General features: G+C 41.8%; 1 protein-coding gene across 2 annotated transcripts; it reads left to right on the top strand.

Annotated features, from left to right (window-relative positions):
• Nucleotides 1–3,094: 3,094 nt before the first annotated feature.
• Nucleotides 3,095–19,073, top strand: UBE2V2 (ubiquitin conjugating enzyme E2 V2). 2 transcript variants are annotated; one of them, XM_035125701.2, is made up of 5 exons: nucleotides 3,150–3,177; nucleotides 9,982–10,089; nucleotides 10,503–10,648; nucleotides 16,139–16,264; nucleotides 18,371–19,073. In XM_035125701.2, the coding sequence occupies exons 3-5, from the start codon at nucleotides 10,604–10,606 to the stop codon at nucleotides 18,515–18,517; spliced, it is 318 nt and encodes a 105-aa protein (XP_034981592.1). In that variant the 5' UTR covers nucleotides 3,150–3,177; nucleotides 9,982–10,089; nucleotides 10,503–10,603; the 3' UTR covers nucleotides 18,518–19,073. The 2 variants fall into 2 exon arrangements, with proteins under 2 accessions (XP_034981591.1, XP_034981592.1); XM_035125700.2 differs by lacking the exon at nucleotides 9,982–10,089 and having other exon boundaries at nucleotides 3,095–3,177.
• The last annotated feature ends 535 nt before the right edge of the window (nucleotides 19,074–19,608 follow it).

The following is a 19,608-nucleotide window of genomic DNA, read 5'->3' as shown; positions in this document are numbered from 1 at the left end:
ATAGAAGTGTATAAAATTATGGATGGCATATAGAAAGTGGATAAATGTTTTTCTCCCTCTCGTAAAACTAGAATCCATGGACACGCAACTAGAACTCACTGGACAGTTTCTGGAAATCAGTGGAGGGGAGCCTGCTCTTGTTCTTGGGTCCCGCGGGCATCTGTCTGGCCTCTGTGATAAGATGATGCTGGCCTGATCCAGCCGGCTCATCTTATTATATTTTTATGTTTAGTGTCCTACGGTATATCTGAACCTTGGGTGGTAAGATTCCAAGAATGCCTACAACTGATCTCCGACACATGTTCAGCAATCTTGCGGAAGGAGAAATGTTAGAAACAGGTCAAAAGTTAAGTTTAAGTACCTTGTATCAAGGAGAATTCCAAAATCCTTATTAGGGCAAATCCTTTATCTGGCTATCCAAAATGTCAGAAAACAAAGGGTTGTGAAAGAAAGGGAGGGGAAAAAAGGATGATTGTGAAGCCATGGAGTCTGCATCTGATTACAATCTTAAAATGGAATGTGGGAGTAGTAGTTCTGGAGAACTTTGAAAGCTTGCACACTGTTTTGTGATATTTTCATTTGTCTAATAAAAGCATTGTCCTGGTATATATGTTTTCTTATGGATCAAGATCGATACTTTTACTTCTTGTATCAAGGACCAGTTTTCCAGCACACAGGGTTGTATGCAACAAAGTTGTTCCATTTGTGCAAAAACTTCCGCCTGCACAATGGATTTTCCTTCTCTCCTCTCCCTGTGTGCCCCCTCCCCCAGATCTGCTCAAGAGGCTTGGGGGAACTCCCAGAAGAGATTTTCGGTGCACATCAAACAGAGCCTCTGGTGAGGATCTTAATGTTCAAACATGTATATATGAGAGAAAATTATATTTCAAGTATCCTGGTCATAAGCTGTTAGGAATAAAGAGGTTAAAAATCAGCTCTTTAAATTGGGCCAGAAACAAAATGAGAGCCAGTTCAGCTGGCCAAGCACTGACAGTTTTAATATGATCAAAACATCCAGTCCCAGTAAAACAATATTGTAGTCATATTTTGGATCAACTATTTTAGATCTACTGACTGTTTTTAAAGAAAGCTTCATGTATAATGCATTGCAGTAGTCTAAATGTGTGTGTAGCAGAGCATGGTCCACCCAGGTACAGTTGCAGCTAGTGTATCAACTGAAGCTGATAAAATGTGTTTCAGGCTCTAATGACAGCACTGGACTAAGCACCCTCAGACAACTATTTTTTTTTGTTACATTTCTCTTCCATCTATATAACTGAGTTCCCTTAGCAGTTCACAACTAAAAATATAATATGCAATACAAAATGTAAATGATAAAAACCTTCAATTATAAATAAATCAAAGCAGCGAAAGCTAACACCAACACAGCAGTTATTTCTCTAACTCTTTACAGGGAAGGAAGGAGGAGGAATATATGGCCTTCCAGATGTTGTTGGAGTTAAACTCCCATCACCCCTGACCATGAGTCTTGCTGGCTGGGACTGATGGGTGTTGCAATGTCTAGCAACATCTGAAGAGCCACAGAGTCCCCATTTGTTCTCTACAGTCAGGAAGGAGGGTAACATGCAGGACTTGAGTTATGGTATGAATTCAACCTATAGCTTTGTCTTTCTGTTTTGAGCGGGAAATAAATTCCCTTGCATGAAACACAATAGTATTGTATTAAATACAGTAGTATTTAATGTTGGAGCAACTGGAAATGAAAATGGGTAATGTCCTTCATGAGCATAAATCACTCAATGGATGAACTAATAGCAGGTGCAAGGTCAGCCAAGTCAGTTACTATGGTAATGGTCCAACTATATATGAGATTAATATATGTCAGCTCAGTTAGTCTGTGAGTCATCAGTCCATTGGTGTTACTAGTCCCTGTGACGGGGTGAGCTCCCGTTGCTTGGTCCCAGCTTCTGCCAACCTAGCAGTTCGAAAGCATGTCAAAATGCAAGTAGATAAATAGGAACCGCTACAGCGGGAAGGTAAACGGCGTTTCCATGTGCAGCTCTGGTTTGCCAGAAGCGGCTTTGTCATGCTGGCCACATGACCTGGAAGCTATACGCCGGCTCCCTCGGCCAATAATGCGAGATGAGCGCGCAACCCCAGAGTCGGTCACAACTGGACCAAATGGTCAGGGGTCCCTTTACCTTTACCTATCTGTATATATGTATGTATCAGCCCTGAGTGCTCCCTGGAAGGACAGATCGTGAAGCTGAGGCTCCAATACTTTGGCCACCTCATGAGAAGAGAAGAATCATTGGAAAAGACCCTGATGTTGGGAAAGATGGAGGGCACTAGGAGAAGGGGACGACAGAGGTCAAGATGGTTGGACAGTGTTCTCGAAGCTACGAACATGAGTTTGACCAAACTGCGGGAGGCAGTGCAAGACAGGAGTGCCTGGCGTGCTATGGTCCATGGGGTCACGAAGAGACGGACACGACTAAACGACTAAACAACAACAACAATCTGTATATATCGGGATCTGCAAAAATCTACATGCTGTATAACTCTGCATTCAGAACTGCTTTACTGAGCCTTATCTTCTGCCATAGTAAAGTATTTGGATCTTAAGCTGCTTCTGTGTGGTGACCGGTACTGTGAGCAACTATCACTGCCTGTGCATTTCATATCAGTTTCCCAACATTTAATACACCAAGCCAGCCTCTGTAGGTTAAGGTTTTACTCGACTACAGCTCCATCATCCCTGACTATTGGCCACACTGGCCGGGGCTGATGGGAGTTGGAGTCCTCCATCACCTGGAAGCCACCCCATTGGCTACCTCCGCAAACTCCGTAATTAACCCCTTACAAGCTTCACTGCTCGACACTAGAGCGACAAATGCCGGGGAGGGTTCACGCCTCCTGTCAATTGCTTCGCGTAGCCGGCTCCCTCCTTCCCTCCTCTACTGAGGGCAGAGGCGGCCACCTGCTTCCCTCGCTCTCCACCCACCCCGGTCGATCTGTCTATCTGTCTTTCCCTTCCCTTAACTGCAGCCGCCTTAGCCACCACCCTCTCGACGCGCAGAAGCAACAAACGCCAGTGCGGGGCGGGGCTAGTTTCCAGGAAGTGACGTAGAGCGCAAGGCAGAAGTCACGTGCTCGGCGCCCGTGTGTTTCCTGGCTGGTGGGGGAGGGGTTTGGACAAGATGGCCGGATCCACAGGTCTGTGTTGAGAGGAAGGCGGGGGCCGCGTTGGAAGGGCTGGCGGGGGGCTTGCACTGGGGAGGGGGTTTCTCTCCCTGGAGACCCCGGTGGCGGGTCCCCGGCGTGTCTCATTCTGTGGAGAGCGGTCGGCGCCAGCGCAGCCGGGCCAAGGTTCCGGCGCCGGGAGATGAGGGCGGGGAGGCCGCGGGGGTTGGCGCTGGGGCTGTAAGGGATGCGGGGAGGAAACGGCTGCGGGGTTGGCAGAGGCAGGCGGTGCAGCCGGAAGGTGGGGAGGCAGAGGCAGCTTTCCGCTCCTGGGGTTGGTTTTTGTTCAGGGGAAGGTGGAATTCGGGGTCTTCGGACCTCCTCTCGCTCGGGTTGGGTTTGGGTGAGACGGAAATGTGGCGTTTCTTGAGTCTCTCTTCCGCCCTCCCCCCGCAACGTAATACTGATAAATATTTCCTCCTCTTTTCGGAAACTAAGCCGACCCCAGTGGCATTTAGGTGACTTTTAATATTGCCGACTCAGAAGTGCAGGCGTTCCTGGATGTTGAGTGCAGGACAGATACGTTCAACAAAAAACAAAGTGTGTATCGGGGGGTGTAATTAAGTTCTGCGTTTTGTCTTGGTCTTTTTGCTGATGAGGTCCGTTGTGCTCTTCAGGTCAATCTTGCGTATGATTTTTTGTTACTGACACACTTCCCTCCTTTCCCGGCTGTGATCTTGTTGAAGTATTTCCTGCAAAACTCCAGAAGGAAATTTGGTTTTGCTGGTCAGCAATTAGCGATGAGTTTTGAGGCTTTGTATTAAATTTACTTTGTTGTTTTTTTAATCGTATTGCTGAGGCAGTAGGTTAAGAGAAGCGAAAGCCTTTAATTCTTGGACCTTACAGTTCCCGTTTTCCTGACTTTCTCTTTCTTTTCCTCCCTACATCCTCGTTTATCCCAACCCTATTTCTTGCCTTTTTTGTATACTGCCCACTTTCCAGCATCCCCACTTTCCTAATTCTCCTCTGCCCTTCTTACTTTCAATTTATTCTAGTTCCTACCACAGCTTTTTAATACTGTGTCTCAGTTCTCCCCACTTCTCATAAAATGATAGAAATGGTGAAGTGGAAATATTGCAGCTGAGAAGTGCTTGTGAACCAGGGGTGGCAGTTATTCACAATTAATGTGAAGTAAAATGCATAACTGTTATACTATGGATTATGTTACAAAGTTTATTTGAGATTTAAACATGTCAAATTATTATGGCATGTTGTTGATCATAGATGGTGTTACCAATGATTTTACTTGAAAATAATTTCTCTTTAATATACTGTGGGTCTACTTGCTTGGGCTGTAAATATCTTCCTTTTCATTGTTGGCAATATGTTTCATACCCAGATCTTTCACAGCACTGATAGGTACTGAACTTGTAAAGGTATTTAAATAATTTTGGCTTTTTGTTCCTTTATTCCAGCCTTTTATTTAAACACCATTAATAGGTGATTGTTTTTGTAACAGTGGTTGATACCTTGTGCTGAATAAACTGTAAATAATTTTAACCTGGAAACTATGCATATCATTCAATATCCTGAAAAGGCATTTTCTTTCAGATTCAAAACTTGTGTATCTGTTAGTCTAAATATTGTAATTGTGTTATAGCCACATAGGAATTAGCCAAATAAAGCCACTCAATAAAAATTAAAACCTCTTAATAATATCAAACCCACGCATAGCCCTGTTTTAACATTTGTCACAAAATACCTTCATAAGTCAGGTTTGATGGGGGATGGGTGGAGTTCCAAATCTGGTGGGGGAACACTTGTTTGATCTTAACATTCTGTGATAGGACATAGAATACAAGTTACTAAGTCAGTAGGTCCCAAACCATTTAGTGGTTTAAAGATCAAAACCAGTTCTACTGGGAAATACATTTTACATCCTGGTGTAAGTTGAAGTTCTTGAGTGACAATCAAAATATAGGATGTTGTATTGGATCCCATGATGATCTTCAGTTATTTGTGTCAATGCAGAAAAAAACAAAATAAGTGGTATTTATATATCCAAACACATGGCTGCCTGGCTGTTTTTACTCGTCTAATAAATGCAATCAACAATAGGTTCACAGTATTTTAAATAGCAACTCCTTTCAGATATTTTTTACTGATGAGATACAAAACATAAACTGATACATCCATAATTTATTTTTTCCATTAAACATTTACAACTTACAACAAAACTTTCAGAATTTTGCCAGTTTGCTGCAATTCAGGCCAGAATTTTGTTTTTAGGTGCAGGTCTTTCCTGCACCTAATTTCCAAGAAAATTAGGGTGTTGTAGATAGTTTCTGGGCATCACTAATATGCCTTTCTTAATTTGTCCATTAACCATAAGCTGCCTTGCATAGCTCCCATCAAACTTCATACAAAAACAGTTTCCAAGCTGTGTTCTCTTAAGGGAACCATAAGCTTCTGCAGCAAATGTAAACAGCTGATGAGAGTTCACTTCATACTCTCATTATGAATCTGCCTGGGGCAAGGAAAAGTTCCTTTCAAAGATAACACTCAGCACAGAGAATCCACTAATTTTGGGTTATTATTTTAATTTACTGAATCGTGATTGTCACATTTTCGAAGCAAAAGGAAGAACAAGCAAGCATAGGTCCTCTGCATTAAGAAGATGGAGAAACACTATTGGGTCACAGAGAGAAGGCAAAATTGCTCAACACCTACTTTGCCACTGTCTTCACCCAAGAGGAGAGCAATGACCAACCTGGTGATAACAGAATAAACAATGCAAGGAGGGAGCTGCAGCCCAAGATAGGAAAAGAGTGGCAAGGGAATACCTAGCTACTAAATGAATTCAAATCTCCAGTGCTTGATGGGCTGCACTCAAGGGTACTAAAAGAACTTGCAGGTGTAATCTCCAAGTCTCTCCCTATAATAATTAAGAATTCTTGTAGAACAGGTGAGGTCTCTGCAGATTGGAGGTGGGCAAATGTTGTCCCCATCTGCAAAAATGTGAGAGAAGAAGACCTGGTTAACTACCAGCCAGCTTGACACAGATAGCAGTAAAGAGTTGGTCTGTGAGAATTTAAGAAAGAATGCTGTGATTACTAAGACTCAGCATGGGTTTCTAAAAAATAAGTCATGCCAGAGAAATCTTAATTTCTTTTTTTGACAGTGTTGTGGATCATGAGAATGCTGTGGGCATAGTGTATCTTGATTTCAGTAAGGCTTTTGACATAGTGCCCCATTATATTTTTGCAGAGAAGTTGGTGGATTGTGGACTGGATGAGGTAACTGTTAGGTGGATTTGTAGCTGGTTGACTGAGTGAACCCAAAGAGTGCTCACTAATGGTTCCTCACCTTGGGGAAAAAGTGAAAAGGGGGGTGCCACAGGGTTGTTCAATGTCTATAAATGACTTGGATGAAGGAATTGAGGTGATGCTCATCCAATTTGTAGATGACACCAAACTGGGAGGGGTAGCCACAGAAGACAGAATTAGGAATCAAGATAATCTTAACAGATTAGAGAACTGGGCCAAAATTAACAAAATGAATTTCAGTAGGGACAAATGCCATGTTCTGCACTTAGGCAGCAAGAAGCAGCTGCACAAATATAAGATGGGAGACTCCTGGCTTACATATGAAAATGATCTAGGAGTCCTAGTAGAGTAGACGACAAACTTAATAGGAGTCTGCAGTGTGATGCAGCAGCAAAAGAAGTACCTCGGGTTACAGACGCTTCGGGTTACAGATGCTTCAGGTTACAGACTCTGCTAACCCAGAAATAGTACTTCGGGTTAACCTCAGGTTAAGAACGGACCTCCAGAACGAATTAAGTTCTTAACCCGAGGTACCACTGTATAGTGGACAGATCAGTGGCAGTCATAGTACCACTCTATTTTACCTTGGTCAGACCACACCTAGAATACCGTGTCCTGTTCTGGGTGCCTGATTTAAGAAGGATATTGACAAACTGGAAGGTGTACAAAGTAGGGTCACCAAGATTATCAAGGGTCTGGAAACTAAGCCTTATGAGGAATGGTTGAGGGAGTTGGGTATGTTTAGCCTGGAAAAGAGAAGACTGAGAGGAGAGATCACATATTGAAAGGGATACCACATGGAAAGATGGGGCAAGCTTGTTTTCTCCTGCTCTGGGGGGTAGGACCTGAACCAATGGCTTCAAGTTACAAGAAGAGGGATTCTGACGTAACACCAAGAATAACTTTCTTACATCAAGAACTTTTTGACAGTACAACAGACCACCCTGAAAGGTGGTAGACTCTCCTTCCTTGGAAGTTTTTGAGCAAAAGTTGTATGGCCACCTGTCATGGATGCTTTAGTTGAGATTCTTGTTGCAGGGTGTTGGACTAGATTACCCTTTGGGTACCTTTCACTCTATGATTCTATGTTTTCATGATGCACATGGATATAATATTTAATGCTGTGATTAGGGGAGGTAATTATTGGTCTAAAGGGGGGCATTTTTGTAGTCAAATGAGCATGTAGCTAGCCATGCAGAAAAAAATGGTTCTGGCTTTTATCAAATGCTAAATGTAGTTTCGCATGTTTAGAAATATCTGTTCTTATTTGCACAATAATACTGTATAGAAAGTGAGTCTGAGGCTGCACAGCAATACGTACAAATGTTTTGTGTATTATCCAAATGTTCACCGTTTGGTAATGGTGATATGATTATATTCAAAGAAAGGTAGTGAGCAGCTACAGCATGTGAGCAATTTTAAAATTTAGTCTGCAATACACTGCTGTATTGTGAGGGGTTCTAATTCAAAAACTGTTTTCCATGGCAACCATTGGGCATTCTTAGCTGGAAACTATAGCAGGGCACTTATGGAAAGGAGATCTTTTGGTGTGTAAGGGCAAACTGCATATTGGCTAGTGTAAAGCATGCATTTGGTTGTGTGTATGCTCAAGCTGATTTTAGTCATACGTCCTGGAGAGAGTGCATAGGGAATTACAGCTTTGTTTATAGTGGGGCAAATCCTGGTTTATTTAGTTTCCCTTTTTCTTTTAAAGCCAAGTATATTTGTAGTCCTGGTTGAAGCAGAGTGCTGTGGGGAAGCTTTTATTCTAAGAATGAAAAATGGCCAGTAATAGTGATAACCTTCCCATGGTTATGATTTCCTGCTCAGTTTTTTGTAACTGTAAAAGGCAACTACTTTGTTGGAATCTACAGTATATTCCTTTATAGGTTGTGTGATATCACAGTATGGCATGGGCGTACCCAGTGCGGGGCCGACAGCTGCCCCCCCCCTAGAAGCAGGGCCGGCGCAGCCGTGGGCGAGAGCGGTGCTGCTGGTGGGGCTGGTGGGCAGAGGCGGAGGGGGAGCACAGCCCGGCGGAGCGCGAGTTCGGCGTTCTCGCCCGCCGCGCCCTCCCTCCAGCTCCCCGTCACGCCCTCCGGCAAGGCCAAGCGCGGCAGGGAACCAGAGAGCGCGACGGGAAGCTGGAGGGCACGGCGGGCGGGAACGCCGAACTCATGCTCCGCTGGGCTGTGCTTCGCCTCTGCCCACCAGCCCCGCCGGCAGTGCCGCTCTTGCCCACGGCTGCACACTCCGCCGGGGTCCTGGCCATAGTGCACCGGGGGCAGCCCGTTGGGCCAGAGCGAGCGCCCTGGTTGCGTGCTGTCAGCGGAGCCCTGGCGCCTCCCACTGCAAAAAGCTTTGCGGTGCCTAGGTGAGACCGGAGTCAGTTTCACCTGGGCTCCGTAGCCCCGCCCACATTCCCACTTTGTGGCCCCTCCCCTCCTGTGCCTTGCCCCCCCCCTAGTTTTGATCCTGGATACGTTGCTGCAGTATGGCATAGGTCAACTCGTCTCCCATTGCTGTATTTCAGCATAATGAATGCACACTTACGATCTCTAGCATCTTTGGTATTTAGAAGTCTTGAAGATATTATCTGTTAAAATCCCTTAGCACTTTTCTCTCTCAAAATAGCCACATGAGCATGCTTGTGGTCAAAGCAACTTAGGGCAGGCATTGCATAATTGTTTGACCTATGCAAGGAATCAGATATGTAACCTGCTTTAGTAACCTGATACAGTCGTTTGAGCTGCCAGTACAGTTTGTGGATTTGGATCATATTTTGAAATGCATCCTTTTATTAGTAGGAAAATGGTGTATTGTGAATTTGCTTCTCTAATCCTTTTCATACAACCAGTCCTCCGTGAAAATGAATGCTTTTCTGTATTCTTATTTTTGTTATGAAATGGGAAGTAACTGATTTCTGCTCTGAACTGTTGTTTAGTCAGACAATTACAAAGAGCAATATTTCTTAAATGCCTTCTAGTTCTGAAGTTCATCTCAATTAGAATTTGTGTGCACAATATTCTTATTAAATATGCAGTATGTGTGACTATGACCAGTTCAGATGATGATATTTGCTTTATAATAAAAGATAACGAACAATATCACTGATTTTTTGTAAATTGCTGTGAGACATACAGTGAAAAGCAGAATTAAGTGCTAAACAAACAAGCCCATGCCCCATGCACTGAGCCCCTTTGTTCATCTGTTTGCAATGTAAGCAATCGAACCAGGAAGCACCTAATGATCCATAGTGCCCTCGGAAACTAGGGTTACGAGTTTTGGAACAAGCTGAGACAGTTAACCCACTTAAAGTATGGTTTAATATTCTAGTTTGTTTCAAATCTATTGACCATATTTTTTGGGGTTTGCTTATGCTGCAGAGGGAGGAGCAAATAAGCTGAGTGTTTGGGCAAAGTCTCATATTTATTACTACTATAATAATAATAATTATATATTTATTTATATCCCACCTTTTCCTCTTAATGGGACTCGAGATGACTTACAGCTAAAAATAAGAGCCGCTTATTTCATCTTAAATAAAGGATTGTCTGAATGTAACCAGTATTCCACAGAGAAGTAATGACTGAGTAGTGCTTACTGATGTAACGCTGAGGTAACTGTCATAGCTCTATATATTAAAACTTACTTTCTGAAGCAGAAAATTGATGAACTAAATGGTGAAAATTATGGCTGTATATGACTTCCAGATATGAAATTTGATCATTTATTTTAGACTCTCACTTAAAAAAAAAAAGACCCATAAGAAAATCAAATCTGCATCCAATTAATTTGACGTTGCTGAGGAATTTAAGATTCCAAGTTGTATGATACTTCATAAGTGGAAATAAGTTTGTTTTTCACATTGGTTGCAATAAAATAAGTATACCAGTAAAATGTGTTAGACACATAAATTCTCAGGTGTGGATTTTTTAGTTGGCTTAACCAGGCCTTCATGCTAAGACATGACAAGAGTTCAGCTGTGATTTTGAACATTGCTATTTACATTGCTTTACTTTTTTCAAATAGTTAAAGTCCCTCGTAATTTTCGCTTGTTGGAAGAACTTGAAGAAGGTCAGAAAGGAGTAGGAGATGGTACAGTAAGCTGGGGCCTCGAAGATGACGAAGACATGACACTTACAAGGTGGACAGGCATGATTATTGGACCACCAAGGGTCAGTGCTATAAGTTACATCTTCATTTAGTGGAACGTTTCAGACATTTGCAATGCATGGTTGTTAGCTATGGGTTATGCCAGGGGTCCCCAGACTTACCGGCGTTTGGGCCGGTTCCCACTGCGCCGATCGCGCGGCGGGCCGGAGGGCGGGGGAGCGCATGCCTGTGCGGGCCGGCGGGCAGTGGAGTGCGCGCCCGTGCGCATGCGCACGGACGCTTACTGGCGCGGCGGCGCGCTTCCAGGGTGGAAAAAGCGCCGAAAATCCGTTGTGCGCATGCGTATGGGCCTCCCCCGACCCGGAAGTGCACCAGAAATGACCTCTTCCGGGTCCGGAGAGGCCCATACGCATGCACACAAAGGATTTTCGGCGCTTTTTTCCCGACCCGGAAGAGCGCTGCCGCGCCGTGCGCCGCAAGAGCGGGCGGCGTGCGGCGTCGCGGGCCGGATTGGCAGGCCAATTGGGCCGCATCCGGCCCCCGGGCCGTAGTCTGGGGACCCCTGGGTTATGCTATGGGGTGAATCAACTAAGTCAAAGAGTAGACTCATCAGTTTCAGTGGATTATTCTGAGTACTTAATTGGATTCAGCCCAAAGATTGAGGAATATCAGAATTCAATTAGGAATCTTATAAGCTATAACAGAAGTTAGCCCTATAGCTAATCTTGCTTTTTCACAATTGGTAACATTGGTAGAAAGTTGTGGAATGGTTTTTTTATAGGCCCGGGGTCAATATGTGAGCCACATAATTGTAACATTAAGGACAATGGTATTTTTATTACATTTTATTGAAGACTATTAAATCTGTATTCAGATGACAGTGTCTCATGGTGACTCCTGCTCAAGTTGAAGTGTTCCAAATACATATTCAGTATGCAATTGTGGCCCAGCACAGATGCATATTTCGATTGTGTGCATTCAGACAACACATTGATGATATTAGCTATCCCTCATTAAACAACAATTTCAGCTCTGCCAAGAAACAGTTTGGACCTTTAGAAACATGAAATGTTCTATTTTGGTTTTTAACTTATAATATACCACTTCAGTGTGTGCCTGTTAGTCACACTGAGCTTATGGCACCAAATATTCTGCCTTCCTTTAGTTTTATGTGTGCTTGTATGTACAGACATAACAAACAAAGTAACCTGATGTGGATGATGACAATTGACATGCATATCTAGTGTACACAGAGTTCTGTTATCTTCCCCTCCTTTCCCTTTAAGACCTGCATGTTGGCAGCAGACCCTGGTATCATGCTAGTCACATCTCATTTGTTTTGTATTATAACCCCAGGATCTACTCCCAACAGCTTAGTGCAAAAACGATTCAACCATTAATAAAGAACTCAGTATGCCCCAATAACATTCTGAACCTTTCAAATTTGTTTTCAGTACTGGAACTAAACTGAGCTCAGTTTTTAACAAAAGTCCATACCTGATTAGGTTTCAGCAGCCTACTGTAGGTGGGAAAGGTATTTTTATTTTATTTTATGCTGTTAGGAGGCAGAAGCCTTTGCCAATTAGCCAGAGATCTATTGTCTATTGCAAATTAGCCAAAGATCCACTAGTAAAGCATGGTCTACCTTCTATCAACCCCTTCCATAAGCCAACTATCTGCTCTGGCTTTCCCTTTGAACTTTAGCCTTCCAGATGTGTCTTGGCTTGAGAAGGTTGGAGTAGTTGCAACATCTGGCTCACTTCAGGATACTGTGGCTTTTTGGCTTGGCTCCTCTTGCCATGTACTCCAAAGGCAGCCCCTACCCTTGCTTTACCCCAGACACAATTAGTCTTTGAAAATCAGGTATCTGCATATTGTATGGCTGACATATTGCTAAAATATAATAGTATAGTATAGTATGGAGTATTCTGGGCGTCCAGGAATTGGGCAGAGATGTAATTGTTTTCTGCCCATAGGCAAAGTTAAGATAGATTGTATTTCTTTGCCGCTTTACATTCAAATGAATCGCAGTGGCCTACAAACAATAAATATCAATGACATAATAGAGCACAATAGAACATCAGAAGTACGGCATTTATCGTATAAAATAATTAACAAACCAATATACCATTACAGTCTATAAAACACTATTAACAAAGCAGGAACTAAAAATAAGGTAAACATCACAATTACAGCAAAAGTAATATGATTAACAAATCAATGTCATTTATAATCTATAAATAGCAGCTAAAAAATAAGCTAAGCACTGTTAAGTTCATACACTCTCCACACCCCTATATTCATTTCATCAAAATAAGCATAATGCCTGTTGCTAAGCCAGCTCAGTGAGATGCTGCACTGGATGGGGTCTTCGGTTAGTGAGCCATGGTGGAGACGGTGGTTTTTCAGACCTACCACTGGTGGTAACACGGAAGTTGGCTTTGGGTAGCCCACCCAGGTGCCTTTAGTAAGAAAACAGGCTAGATCAGGCATCATCAAACTTTGGCCCTCCAGATGTTTTGGACTACAGTTCCCATCATCCCTGACCACTGGTCCTCTTAGCTAGGAATCATGGGAGTTGTAGGCCAAAACATCTGGAGGGCTGCAGTTTGGGGATGCCTGGGCTAGATTATGCGACTGATTAAGCCATTTGGTAAGAATGGTAGCCTTGAAAATGGGGTTATGCCTGCAGTAACTTAATCTGCCAGTTTTGCTAACAGAGGGCTTCTTCACTTGTGTTTCTCCTTAGGATGTTCTTATCTTCTGGCACTTGCACATCATTTTCTTCAATTCTTGGGGAATTGGAGTGAACTCTTCTCCCCTCACCCTCATAGTTTTCAGTGCATATGTGTGTCTCTAGGTAGCACGGGGGGGGGGGACATACCCAAGGTGTAAAATACAAGAAATCATGGGACAATAGTAGGAAGAGGTCATGGTGAACTGCAAATTGGAGGAAGCTGCTATAAGCCAAGAGTAAATTCTGACCAAAGATAGAGAGGATTTAGTACTAATATTAGGACTGGTTTCCTTTTATTTTAGTTTTGAAGATCAGTCATAAAATTAGTAGCATTGTTGTGGAGCAGCATCAATACTTTTTTCTGCTTCAGCATCACACATACTGAATGTCCTAAAGTTAGTATCAATTTGAATTTGTTATATTAGTTGCATTTAGTTGCATTAATTTTTTATATACAGAGACTGAGAGCAGCTAGGGCAAGGCAATTCTAGTTCTGTTTCCCCAAAACTGACCTGTCACTGTGCTTACTTAAACATCTTTGACACGGTAGTTAAAGCTTAGGCAAATCTGTCTTTTCTGAGAAAAGGGGATCCCAGCAACGATAGGATTTGAGGGTGTTCTGGTCAGTGTTGCAGAAGGAATAGTAAATATTCCTGGAACTCAGGCTAAATCTAGCTAAATGGTAAGAAGCAGTCTGGTTAAGTGATGGGAAATTATATACTAAAATGCTGTGGGCAGCTTCTGTCTTCTCTGAAGATGAAGGGATACTGCATCTATAGGATAGGGAAAGGTTTTAATTTAGTTAGTTTGGATGAGCACTGAGCCCAGTAGGTTTTTGAGCAGTGGTAGTGAATCTCAGGCCCTCCAAGACCCTCTGGACCTTGGGACCCTCCCTTATCCACACCTCTCACCAACACTTCTTGTGTGCTTCTCACGTGCTGTTGCCTGGGGGGGGGGTGTATGTTTAAATTGTGATAATGGCTCTTGCTTGCTTGGATAGAGGTATGTGTTTTGGTGTGTAGAAAGCTGACTTTTGCATGGCTGAAATGTAATCTGCTGAAAGGGGTAACGAGTCACAACCACTGCTCTACTGACTTTAGCCTACCTTCCCACTCAGTTTTGCATCTGGCTGCATGCACTACTGGCATGTTGCCTGCCTCTCAAGGTTGCTCATGAGAGATGTTCTCCACCCCAATGTAGAACATTCATGAAAGGAATTCTCAAATCTATATAGTGTCGTCCCCCACCCCCCCGGGCAAAAAAAAACCTAGGCGGTTTCATTTAAACAGTTTTGTGTCACCTTCCTACTGCGAAGCCTTCAAGGTGACCTATAAAAATTCAAATGCAACCATAATAGAACCCACAACAAAACTACCATTTATGAATTATACCCAGTTGTGCCTGTCTGTGCGTGGAATACTTGCCCAGCAGGACTTCCTCATTCTTCCATTCCTCCTGCAGCCTCTCACACGTCTGTTTTGCTGCTACTGCTGGTTGTTTTAGTCTTTAAGCAATCAAGATGAAATTGCACTGTCTGATTACTAGAGTGACCCCTGGTCACAATTTTCCCAGATTAATTTGATACATGCATATTTGTTCGGAGTGTTCAGTAATTTGAGTACTTTATCCACACTGAGATCTGAATGAGTCATAAGGTAGTTTTGACAATGCCATATAGTACACAATTCAGATTCTTCAGTGACTAATAAACTGGAACATAATTTTAATTTTAATAGATAAGCCACTTTACTCAGTGAAATAATAAAAGAGTTAAATATTGTTTTTAGGGCTGACAGGTGTTGTGAAGGAACCAACATTGTATTTCAGATCAGGGAGATGCCTTGAGTGGGGTCGTTGTGAAGTAGGTATGTATATACAGGCCCAGGGTGCACAAGGCTACTGCAACACATGTGGAAAGTAGGAGGAGATAGTTTCTCATATGTGAAAGTGAAGAAGCTTTTTAATTACAAAGGTGATGTTTTGTGGAAGGTCTTTCCACTATTATGGGTATTGGGCTTCTTTACTCAAGCACAGTTCAGTTCGGAAAGCAAGCGTGATGACCTTCCTCTGTCTCTCAGCAACTACATTCAAGCAGGGTATTATTAGATGCAGAAGCCTATCCTAAGTTCTGTTGCTTCCTTCTTCTCAATTTTGGTTTGTTGCAAAGTTCTGTTTGAGGTTGTTGGCTGCCTTCTGCCACCTTGCATCTGCCTTTACATGTATATATTTCTTACAGTTTCTCTATTAAAAATTGATCCTTTGAATGATGGTGGCATTGAGGTTGGGCTGTTTTGTGAGTATTAAGGGGAAGATACACCTGGGTTTTCCATTTTATAAAAATCTTTAGGCAAGAAACTTGAAATAATGGTTACCAGGTGAAGGAGGGAAATCTGCCATGAAATGATAACACCAGTTTCTTCTTGCTAAGCCTTAGTTAAATTGAAGTTCCTTTGTTGCTTTAGTATTATAAGATACTTATTTGTCCCAATCCTGCTAGTATTATGTACGTATCTCTAGATGGCTGGAGAAGTGGGGATATATACAAGCCATGCTCTTCAGCTATGCATGCATGGAGCCCTTCAAAAAATACTAAAATGTCACCAGTTAGCTGTTAGGAGAGAGCAGGAAGCTGAATTCACCTGCTACCCCTCTTTCCTGCCAAACAACTGGTCAGCAAAATTGGTCAGCCAATTTTGAAACAGCTCTGCACACGATCCTTGAGATGGGGATGACTGACTTTGTTTCAGTATTGTTATTTGGAATGCATATTAGCTTTCAGTATGATTAATTCTTTTTTCCCTCCTCTGTTTACTAGACAAATTATGAAAACAGAATATACAGCTTGAAAGTAGAGTGTGGGCCTAAATATCCAGAAGCACCTCCAACAGTTAGATTCGTAACTAAAATTAATATGAATGGAATAAATAATTCCAATGGAATGGTAAGATGGAATGCAAGATGATCAAGCCAGTTTATCTTTTGCAGAAAAGCAAGGATTTTTAATCTCCCAAAGTTGTATGTTCTTCTGCTCTTATATGCCCTCAATTAACACATTAATTTGTAAATTGTGCTGTCATATTATGTCTTGGTGGTACCTACGGACAAGGGGTTGCATCTACATTTAGTCATTTTTAGAGCAGACCCATTGAAATCAGTGAAACTTAAGTTTGTCATGATTACTAAGCCCCATTGATCTCAGTGGGGTCTATTCTGACCAAGTCTGGATCCATACCAAAGTTATAAAATCACAGTAAAAAAAAAGAGGCGTAATCAATTTTATGTGGTGTGAAATAGTTAAAGGAATGGAAAGCAATTTTTAAAAATTGTGACTGCCAACATAATCAACTTCTTACATTAGTAAACATTTTGTGTATAGGAATGTGCCAAAGCCACAAATCTCTTTCTCTGTGTAGGAGATTCATCTAGGAAATGTGTAATGTTTGGCATGCCTTGGGTCCATATATTAAAATTCTACAATTGGAGCCATAATTTGGAGTACTGCAAATTAAAGGAAACCTGTTCATCAATTACAGTATAGTTTGCTTTTGCTGTTATGCTAAATAATTAAATTTTACAAACTTAGTCTTTTTAGCTCCCGTGTTTCTATTATGATCAATCCAACTAAAGCTGCAGAAGTTGCCCAGTGAAAATGACTCTTTGAGTCTCAGTCAAGTACAGGAATAAATTCAAAGCAACAGCACATCTGTGGTCTCTGCTTGCTCTGTATCAGTTGAGTTGGTTTCCCCCCCAGTTGAGTAGGCCATTGATTTCAGTGTGATGGACTGAAAATCCATTAAATGGGAGCTGTAGAATTGCAAGTAGGTTGCTAGGGAACAGTCAGGTAAAAACTGAACTGATGAATCTCAAACAAACTTAAAGTTATATTGGAATTTTGTTAGGAAGAACTGTGACCTAGCTCTAAAATATTCTGTATAGATCAGGGGTGGCTAACATTTTTTGGGGTGTGTGTGTATCATCCAATGTCTAAATTTGCTCTTGGAGGCTGAATGTCAGCAGGTGGTGTGGCTCACTCACATGTCAGCAGGTGGTGTGGCTCACTCACATGCACAAATGTACAGGGCCCACTGCTCATGTGGGTCTGACTTGTGCCATCAGATTGAGAAAGGGCTCTAATGCCCCTTCCCTGCTCATCAGATGATTGAAACTACTGTGAGACTGCTGGGGTAGGCTCCACAGTCCCTTGTCACATTTATTTTTATTTTTAATTAGGGACTTGGCAGTGTGGGGGAGAGCGGCAGAAATTTACTTGGTGGCCAGTGGCTAGCCACCCTCTATAGAATGTCCTATAGTGTAAAAATTCACTGTGGAAGTACTGTGAGATCTTGACTGTTGTATATCCCGGACCTTATTTTTCCATGGCCTTTAGGGGTGCATGTATTCTTTACTTATTAAAGAAACAGTATTCTTTGTTATCTTGCTGATTCATCGCAATAGTTTCTGTTTTAAATTCCAACAGCTGCAAGTGTCTATTCTAAGTTCCTTGAATTTTATCCAAATACAAATTATTCATAAGAGACAGAATAGTTGGCCTGTTTTTTTAAAACGATGAATGAATAGAGAGGTTAAATCACTGCCGCACTATCCAATAATTAATTAGTTGATGCATGCTGACATTTACATTTGACTATGTTGCTAAGCCAAAATGGTCAGTTTTTATTAACCTATCCCTGAGATAGGACAAAACATTATTTTCACCTGCCTTCCTCCTCTTGAACTGTTTAGCAGGAGATGCCATATGTTTTGAAAACTTTCCCTGAATAGCTATAAAACCTAAAAAATCTTCAAAAGGAGCCACAAATTCTCATCCTTGACATTTGTATCCATGGTGGTTTATGATGAGTCACAGTGATAATTAAGGCCTCATTCCTACCACTTATGTACTAGTGCAGCTGGTGTTAGCACCAGGTCATAAGAGCAGGTGGCTGGTGTTTAGGTTGTCTGAAAACTCAATGCAAGCATGCTACCACAGTTATGGAATTGGTTATTTTACGTGCCCTACTTAAATGTGCACTTTCTTTCCTTACAGGTGGATGCACGAAGCATACCAGTGTTAGCAAAATGGCAAAATTCTTATAGCATTAAAGTTGTACTTCAAGAGCTAAGGCGTCTAATGATGTCCAAAGAAAATATGAAGCTTCCACAACCTCCAGAAGGACAAACTTATAACAATTAATTTTAGCTGAATCCCAAACTTGTCTTAAACAACTTCTACTTATGTTTAATGTCTTGATTCAATCTCACAATGCAAACCACCCACACATTAAGAGTTTCTGCTGGTGTACGTGATCTGGACATTTGAAAGAATATATATATGTATATGTATGCCCCATATGTTTTCAGGCACAATCAGAGAAAAAAAAAAGGCAGCACAATTACTTTTCCTCTTTACCAAGGCACTATAATTTTAAGCATAAACCTGAAGTAGCCTAAAATTGGAGCTCCGGTGTTTCAAGACGAAAGCATGACAGGAAGTGTCAGGTTGCTGTGGAATAATGTTTCAGAAAACCTTTTCTCAAGAAGAAAAAATACAAATGGCATGCTTTATCCATCTTGCTTTAGTAAAAGAGCTGCAGATAAAATTGTTTCAGTAGCAGGTACTGCAAATACCATTGCTCAACTTGTTTAATTTTTGCAAAGGTGTGGGTGCTGACTGCTAGTAGTGTCACAGAATACGGTCAGGATTGTTTTGATACTTGTATTTATAAAATGGGGAAATGATTTTCTTTTAAGCGGCTCCTGTGTGTTACATGTAATGGACATTGCAAATATTTGTTTACAGTCTTTGTTCTAATAAACCATGCATTTAAGTTTTAGTGAAGCAAAACAAAAAAGGAAAATAGGTGTATGGATATGTGATTGAGAATAAAATTAGTCTTCAAATGTAAATAAAATGTGGAAAGTATCTGAGGCTGTGCTTATCTCTCTGTTTAAGTTGTGCCAGTAGTACATTGCAGCACTAAGAGGTCAGATGTTGCTCCTAATCTATGGCAGTGTTCCACTCACTTACTTTGTATCTTTGACAGTTGAAGTAATTTCAGCCAGACCAGATCCTTAGTCTAGGTACAAGTTAGGTTCTACATGTGTAATAATTTTTAAGACAAAACACAAAATATTGAAGACAGAACGGACACCTAGTTGTAACTTTACTGCTTTCATAACTGCTCATGTCCATGTGTCACATATTGCAATGCTTTATTGCTTTTTAAAAAGTAGATTTGCTATTAAAAGCGATGGGTTATATTCCACAGTGTCACTCAGGTTGAC

This window comes from Zootoca vivipara, chromosome 8 (assembly GCF_963506605.1).
Source record: "Zootoca vivipara chromosome 8, rZooViv1.1, whole genome shotgun sequence".
NCBI lineage: Eukaryota > Metazoa > Chordata > Lepidosauria > Squamata > Lacertidae > Zootoca > Zootoca vivipara.
This window is presented reverse-complemented; position numbering and strand designations above follow the sequence as displayed.